Source organism: Augochlora pura, chromosome 3 (genome assembly GCF_028453695.1).
Source record: "Augochlora pura isolate Apur16 chromosome 3, APUR_v2.2.1, whole genome shotgun sequence".
NCBI lineage: Eukaryota > Metazoa > Arthropoda > Insecta > Hymenoptera > Halictidae > Augochlora > Augochlora pura.
The window spans coordinates 21771946-21780944 of NC_135774.1; the positions used below are offsets into that span (position 1 = coordinate 21771946).

Genomic DNA, 8999 nt, shown 5'->3' on the forward strand with positions numbered 1-8999 from the left:
CGATAAATCCTTTACATTCTTACCTTCCTTGTCCGCCTTCGCAGTATCCCTCTTTTGATACTTCAAAACCGTCAGGATTCATCGACGGAAGGATATGTATTCTAGTATTGTCTAACAACCATGTAATGTATGGATCTGATCCGTAATTAGTTACGAAATGCTGGAAATTTAAAACAAAATATATTACTTCGACGAATAAAAACATACTGTCGATATCCCACCTGATGAATTAATACATTTTTTAATATAATTTTGTTGTCGGACATTTGTATAACATTTTACTGGTTGATTAAATCTACTTGACAATTTATCTGCCGAAAACCTGTTAATCGAATTTTCTAGCATTGTGCTATAGTAAAAAGATCTAAATAATTTATCTGTACTTGATAAACCCAAATAAAAGTTTGAAATATCACTACACAAATTATTAAGCTGTTTTTAGAATAATTGTAAAGTTTAAACTTTCGGAAATTATGAAACGATGATGTATTGCTGCTAGGTGTCTTAAATCTAATTCGAAAATGAAAGAAGAAATAATCAGGAATAAAGACAATAGATTTTGTCTCTATAGTTACAGAAAATGACGACTGGAAAATCCGTGTAGGTATCAGAGGTCATGCGATTAAAAAGGTAACCAATTTTCTACGTAATATGTCGCGTTTCCTGTTGCGGTTTCAGGAAAACCCAAGTTTATCCGCCAGTTTTTTCATCTATGACTGCCTATTGTTGCGTTTCTCTATAACTGATTTCAATTGTATATTAGTATATCTAACGTATGTGAGTCGGTGGGATAAAATGTTATCTCGAATAGCAGACAATAAAACCTGTACTTTTCCATGTGTTGTATTTTGTTTACTACCACCGACAAGAAATATTTCGAATGCTATTTTATTACGAAGTTAAAGTATTTTGCATTTTAGATTGTTGAAGTAACATTTGTCCAAATTCAACTTGCTATTAAATAGACTACTAAAATTATATTTGAAATGTTATTACTGTAAGTTTTATCCAGCCCTGTGTATTTTGCTGAGGTGACAGCAATCAGTGTTTTACTGTAAATTAAGGAACGTGCACACAGGTACATATTGTTCATAATTATCTATCTACTATTCAATGGGTTATTCTTTTCAATGAACTGAATCAGATATATTCTGCAATTCGGTACGCAAAATATTTAATTGCCAATTTTATGCTTAACATATCATAGTAAATTAAAATTGATGTAAAAGACATGCATCCAGTTTGGCAAGTCAAATAACTATATTGTATAAAAATACCTGTTTTACTGTTTAATCGAATAACGTCACGAAGGTTTCACGAGCCGAATGATGTATTTATAGCTAGCAGTCGGATAATCCTTACATTAATAACTTTCAAATGAATAAAAGGTGTTTGACATCGGACACCTGATAATCATCTCGCAGGAGGAGATATAGTCGATGCAATTAAATTAAAACTTCTCGCTGACATTACGTACTGCTCTACATTCATGTTACAGAGAGAATTTCTCTAAATATTTGTGACGAACGTTTCCAATAAATTGCCGAGAAATCAACGATTATGTTAATAGTATTTCCCTTGAGTACGAATATAAACTCGGGGTCAATGGCGGTACAAAGTGTATCATATGACTACTTACATGAATCAGATGTAACATTAACTCACGACCCACGGCTTCATTCCCATGTATATTAGCTACGTACTTCACATCAGGTTTGCCAATCATATGTTCGTATGGCGAGGAAGAAACAACCATCACCCATAAGTCGCGTCCTGTAACAAGGAATTTTTCGTTGTTATTTGGTTTTTACGTTTCCTTGTTTATCATGTCATTGTGCAAAGAAGTTCCTATATTTTCTAAAAATTGAATTTAGAGAATTAATTTTTGCCGATTAGAAAATACATTGTGGCAACATTAAACTAAAAATTGCTAATGAACAATCGATAACAGATTCACACAATGATAATAATTCTATTAATAATGTATGAAAACAATAGAACGTATTCAGAAGAAAAACAAAATATTTGTTATAAATAAAAGTACACAGTATAAATTAAATAAATCGAAGTGTACGATACAAGTGTGCCAGGACTAGATTCGGCAAGCAACAAGCAACATTATTAAATCTAAACATGACACGTGACCAATTAAAAGACTCCTGCATCAATGTATGAGAATTAACTTTACAAATAAATGGAACACTGAACATCACCATTCTTGAACAAGGATAAAGTAGGGTACCAAGCGAAACTAGACAAAATTTTCATTCTCCATTTTCAAGTTTGTTTTCGTAAAATATAATTTATCTTCATTTAGCTTTTCACTTTCGTTAAACACGAACCAAATTATGAATATTCCATTGTGCTATCTCTTAATTGTTATTTATTGAATACTAATTTTGTGAGGAATAGTAATTTGCTCACTGACACATCTGATTAGAACGGTATCTCAAGAAACGGTGCTTACCTTTCACAGATTTTCCTATAGAGTATAAGGCAGTCAGGTTTTGGAAACGAAGCGACGTTGTCCGTAGAAAACGACTCATTTGCTCGTAATTATGATATGTGAACTCAATACTGTACGGTTCCTCGTAAGCGTGAAAACGTGCATTGTAGTGGTTGGCTAGGTCTTTGTTAATATGCTGTGAGGCTGCCGTAGCCTCGTAAAAAGCTCCGAAAACGGAGACGAAAAGGAGAACTAATCGAAGCATTCTGCGAATCAGAAAAGAAATTATAAAGTTAGAAAAACTTAAGAACGAAAATATTTTACTAACACGTATTTCGTGATTCGACACCGAATCTATTATTTTCAAAGTGCGACCAGTACAGTAGAAGCACGATTATCCGGTTTTCCGATATCAGAGTCATCCGTTAGCTCAGTTTAAGGCAAATTATGTACAAAACGATTTATTGCACAAATCAATAAAGATAACATCCGGTACTTCAACTGAATAACTATTCCGTTATCCACATATTTATATTAATCTACGTAGCCCGGTAATTGCCCGGTATAATTGAAGTTCAGCTGTATGTACGATCTTGGAAAAATTATAAAGACACTCTTCCTGAGTTTCTAAACGCTATTTCGAACACATTTCTACTTTCTTTTTTACTCGTTTTTGTAAAGTAATATCCGTACGCGGACAGTCGAATTACTATTGTTCTTTAAATTACGGATGATAAATTATGCGGATACAAGTTATGCAGGTTCATGTATGTATGTACGTGCGATCATTAGTATTAATTTGTCTATACGATACATATACAGTCAATTACTATGCTCATAAGTGTAAATACGAGTAGAAGCAAGGGTATATGGCATAGCGAATTATGCGAACTCGGTACGTGGTTGAGTGCACGCGTACCGGGCAAATTTTCCGAATCGATTTTCTCGAAAACAGAGCATCGGACAAAAAAGTTGTATTCCACATTTTCTACTCATTTTTTCCCCGTGCAACTGCTCCCTGCGCCACGCCGCAGCTAATTTCTTATTGGTAATATAAATGAAATATTATAAAGAATTTATACCGGATAATGTTTCCTTTAAAATTATTTAATAGCCCCGGACAGTAAAAAGTTTCAATACAAGTGTATAAAATCCTTATTGTAATTTTTATTCTCAACATGGTAAGATTTCTAACTGTGTCAGTTTTAGTAAAATGTGAATTTGTTTAAATGTGGCATACATAATTATAGACTCAAAGTAACTTCTAAATTTTTACTAATATTTAAATAAAAATTGATAAACGAGCTATATTTGTATATTTAGTTCAATGAAAATATAAAAAATGTGAAAGTTGCTTCGACTTTACAATTATTCACACTGCTGTACCTGCAGTTTACTGAATATAAAAATACCTATATATTACCTATGTTCTTAATTTAAGCTAATATTTATTCACGTACGCTGAGATCTAATCGTAGTATGCATATTACTTTTACAAGCACAGGTTATTATCTGTCTCGTTGTAATTATTTCATTTTGCAATGTGCGTATATCTTCATACAAATAAGTCATTCGTCATCTTCGTTACTAATTACACATTCCGTTGCACTAGCGACAGTTACTTAATAACACAGTCGTAAACGTAGAAGTATAATACGAATGCATCATGTGTAAACCAAGATCGCGTTTTGATATACACGTATGGTAAATAACAACGACATGCGAGAAACGATAGACATCTTGCTCACCATTGTAGAGAATAATTTATCTGCGGTTGAAATAAAAAGGTCTTTGTTTGCAGGAAATCTAGATGACTTTTGTCATCGGTTCCTTTATGTCGCAAGTTTTTAAGGTCGCCATTACTTCCTCATTTTAAAAGAGATCGTATTAACGATTTTCGGAATTAAAGACTAACATGTTTTTTATCTTAACGAGAAAACTTACAATTTATAATTTTGTATCAGTGAATTGTGAATAATTATGAAATTTGACGATTCGTACGAATTAATTTACAACGCTCGAATTCTACGATTAAAGCTTGTCGTTTCATTACAAAATCTTATTTGATAAATTGCTGTTACAGTTGAATTGTTATTTAAACAGTCGAATCACTAACCTTTAAAATAGTTGAAGTAATCGCAAGATTGTTGCAAAAGGAAATGAAACAAAATTCAGTGTAACGTGGTAAACCATATTTCTAGCGTGTATCGTCGCATTACTCTAATTACACGTGACAGTTTGAAATATGAATGTGTAAATTAACAGAGGATGCCTGTTTTCAAAATTTATGAACTCAGTTTAGACACCTCAGCGATAACTGTGTGCGCAAGTTGAAAAATATATACCTCGTTGATACCGCAAAACAAACCAAGAAAATACTACTTGAGGAATCAGTTTTCCAACAGTTTTTATGCGTCGCAGCTAAAACACAAATTGGTTCCCTTATCAAATAAAATAAACAAACTTGTATTATTATTATTATTGTTATTGAAAAGATAGTTCCATATATACAATATATAATTTACTTTATAGTATTGATCGAAGATTGGAGCCGAATTTGAATTAAAAGCGTAAATTGCTTATTAAAGGAATTCAACGTATTTTAAAATATGCCGTCGCCTAAAAATGAATTAGGTTATAATTATTGGCTTAGTGCTAAATTAGTCGTCGATCAATCAACGCATACCTATATATACAATGTCTCTAAAGAGGTTAACATATTCGTAAGGAACTGCAAAAATACAACATATACGGCTTTAATTTAGCGAATTAGAGTCAAAATAAATTATTAATCACAATCGTATACTAAACATATTTATAAGCAAGCTTTTTCGTAATAAAGTCAACGAAATTATTAAATATAATATAATATATTTATTTATTATTTAATATTGTAAAAGTTTTGAAAATATGACGATTTCCTTTACATTTGTCAATAACAAAATATAAATGAATTGTAAATATTCAATCATTTAGCTTGAACATCTTGTTATTCTAATAATATAATAATCGCAAGATTTGGTAAACATGTTTTATTAATTTATTTATATTTTCGTAATAGACCTTCAATGTTCTACAGAAACTTTTAGTAATCCACCTTTAAACAATATCTAAATAAGAAAAACTTGACCAATTAGAATGTCAAAAAATTAGAATTCGAACAGCAGTTAGAACGTTTAAATTTTTTGTAGTGTGAAAACGTAAGCTGAAATGTTTTTAATTACAATGTGTAGATAGACATTTTCTTGACTTGACTTTAATGATATGAACCGAATGACGAAAAGTAAATTAAACAATTAGTATCACTTTCAATAAATAGTGACAGTTGAAAGAACCGTTTAAAATGTGATTCTTCTTTTTTTGTTTTATTATATTTCTCTCATCTCGCTCAACGCGACTTAACACATTTAAAAATATGGGACAATTGAGTTCAAAGTCAAAAACGCTGCTTACAGTGCGCTGCATTAAAATGTGCTATCTGAATCCGCTTTCTTCGCGTGTCAACTTGACCGTGTACTTTCTCCTACATTTTTAAAACTCATCCGCTACTCGAGATCTACTTTACTCTTCTAGAACAGGCTTTTTATCTTCTACCTGGCGAAAAGAATCGCCACGACACAGTTACAACGGAGGCCTTTCATCGAAATGGAGCAATTTTCGTCTAGCAATCGGGCAAATAGATCATTGATCGATTACTAGTTCGTGCCTACTTTTTTTTTTCCGGTCACATCAGCATTGAAACTGGAGCACAGAGAAACAAGTTCCAACAGTCCATAACTGCTAAAGTAAATTCTACGACCGATTCTCCCGAGATTCCCAGACGATGAATTACAGTGAAAAGACAGAGAAAATACTTTCACGAAAGCAGTGACGAACGCAACTTCATTCGAATGGGCACACTGTGCGGATTCACCTAATTCCCGAGTAAACTGGAACAATGGTTGCAACGAAAATTAGTTGGTCTCCAATTTTTTCGTTAAACAGAAAAATATTGCTACGAGCGCTGATCTTATAACGATTGCGCATAAATAAAACTGATTATCGACAGATTGCTTTACTTGGTTCGAATATCTCGAATAGAGAAATGCTCGCGTACGAGCCGGATCGTTCATCCGCGGTTCGACGGTTTTCACTCGAATAGGTGCACTCATCTTTACCGGAGAGCGAGCAGCGATGACGTTTATCGAAAGAAGAATAGTTTACCTGATTCACTAAAGACGGGCGCAGCCACAGAACACCGGGGAACGAATCAGGCGAATCGATGAGACGCGAGAGATTTGAAAAATCCGCTGAGAAATCGAAGAGCAAGAACGGGGCGAGGATGGAAGGAAGAAGAGGGGAACAAAAGGATAAAATGGAAAGGAAATAAAACTGGAAGAGAAGGAGAAGGAGGAGGAGGAGGAGGACGACGACGACGACGAGGACACGGTCGCGAAGCACGTGGCGGAACGGAACACGAAGGCTACCCTGATTCTTCCTTCAGAGAAATCGTCTCAATGGCATGGTGCACTGGTAACAGTCGCAAGGCCGAGGCCGTCTGTCGCGATTGAACACATCGGGATCGGTTTCTTCCTCTGCGGTCACGGTTCGTCGCGCGGTTGTCGCGGGTTGTTCACGGGCCGAACCGGAAGAAGGATAAGGAAACAGGGGGTTGGAGAAAAGGGAAAAGAAACAAGAAGAAAGGAAGAGCAACGAGACAGATAGAGAGGGAGAGAGAGAGAGAAAATTTCGTAGTGGTGCACGCGTCGTCGTCGGATAGTGGCGAACGGTTTGCTTCACCTGCGAGAGTAACCCGAGGTGCGTGATACTGTGAGGAACTTACAAAGAGAAGCGCGAAGTGTGCCGCGCGCTCACTACCACCACCTCCACCACTACTAATGAAAGCCACTTCCTTCGTCACTAGCATCTGACGTCTGGTACACGAGCCACCACCACATGTTCCGCGTTTAGTAAATACGCAGTTAACACCATTGCGCCCCTACTACCACCACTTTCGGCAAAACAATGAGTAACACACGAACGGTGTCATTCTGACCCCTTCTCTTCTTTTCTCTTCTCTTCTTTCCTCCCTCTCTCGCACCACTCGCCGCTCTCCGCTCTTCCTCCTCGTCGCCCCTGGTCACCACGTCAACTCCTCTTCTTCGCCTCCCCCACCTTCACCAGCACCATCTCTCTCCCCCCCTCTCCATTTCCATCACTCTTTCTCTCTAACTACATCTCTCTCTCCCTCTCTCTCCCTCTCTCTCGTTCGCTCTCTCGTCCCCTTTGTCTCATCGTTCGCCAAAAATCTCAGGTGTGCATGCACCAGTGCACGGATATTTCGAAAGTTTTGATTTCCGCTGTTCATGTCCGTCCGGGATCCACCTACGGTGACCGTCCCGGTCCGGCGAGCGTGATAAGCCGGCTGACGAATGTGACGAAAAAAAAACAGAGAGAAAAAAAGAGCGATGTCGACCGGTTAACCGGTACAGGAAATCCATTCGTAGACCTACATTTCCGAAAACGTGCCTCTCCCGGCGCGCACACGCTTTCTTCCTCTTCCTGCAATCCGTTACCACACGCGCTCGCTCGTCCGCTTTGAATATTACGTTGCCGATGGTTGCCTGCCGCTTTGCCCACCGACGACGATCTTTTACGGTTCACACCGTAAACAGTATTGTACGGGTTTCGATTACCGGTGTTTATGCAACCTCTCGTTTCCGGAGATCCATTTACCGCTACTTTGTGGAGATTCCATTTAGCCGCGCCTAGTGCAATGAGCCGGTGATTGTGGTATCAACGTGTCGTGTGCCCAACCGGATGTTCCACTAGTTCGAGGGGATGCAAATGTAGCTTTCTTGTATTTTCGAGTGTCTTGCACCGAAACGGTCGCGGACGCGGTAGAAGTTATTTATTGGTCCACCGAGTTCGTCATTGGGGACATACAGTGGAACACGAAAGTATTTGAAAGCGCGTTAAAGTCGACCGGCTTTTGTTCACGTTGAAACAAACGAATTCAATTTTTTGAGATTTTAGGAAAACCAGCTTATTTGATGATGCGTAAACGAATTGTCGCAAAGATTGCCGGTGATTGACCCGACCAGGAGAAACGTTTTCAAAACTGGGCCGAAGAACATTGAATTTTTGAAATGTTAGGAGCATTAGTTAACTAGATAATATGTGAAAAGAAATTATTGAGAATGTCGTTATCGATTACGATGACTTCGCCTGTACGATTAATAATATTAATATGACTGAGCCTATAATGAGAATGTTAACAGTACCTTTAACGGATCTTAGAATTAAAAACGATTAATTAAATAAACACGGTAACGAAAATCGCAGTTTTTAATATGTGTGGCTTTTTAGTGCATCAACTAATTTTAATGAAATATTAATATATAAAGGAAAAACCTTCTACAAATGCGTTTTCGTTATTTTCCAACCGTCTGCACTTTCCGAAAAATTTGTATACATTATTTGGTAAACCAATTCTGCTAACATCCGAAAAAGAGGAAAACTTTAAGCGGTTTGCTCCAATTTTAAAAAAGTTATTTCTTTCGAAGAGCGCTGA

General features: G+C 36.4%; 1 protein-coding gene across 1 annotated transcript in view; it reads right to left on the reverse strand.

Moving 5' to 3' along the window:
* The window catches only part of LOC144467704 (carboxypeptidase D), a 14173-nt gene extending 6915 nt beyond the window's left edge, over window positions 1-7258 (reverse strand). Inside the window, exons 1-4 of the mRNA XM_078176620.1 lie at window positions 6650-7258; window positions 2468-2712; window positions 1640-1773; window positions 24-160 (exon numbers count right to left, since the gene is read on the reverse strand). Coding sequence (XP_078032746.1) covers window positions 24-160; window positions 1640-1773; window positions 2468-2711 — 515 coding nt within the window. The 5' untranslated portion in view covers window position 2712; window positions 6650-7258. The remainder of the gene's footprint in view (window positions 1-23; window positions 161-1639; window positions 1774-2467; window positions 2713-6649) is intronic.
* Between the last annotated feature and the right edge of the window lie 1741 nt (window positions 7259-8999).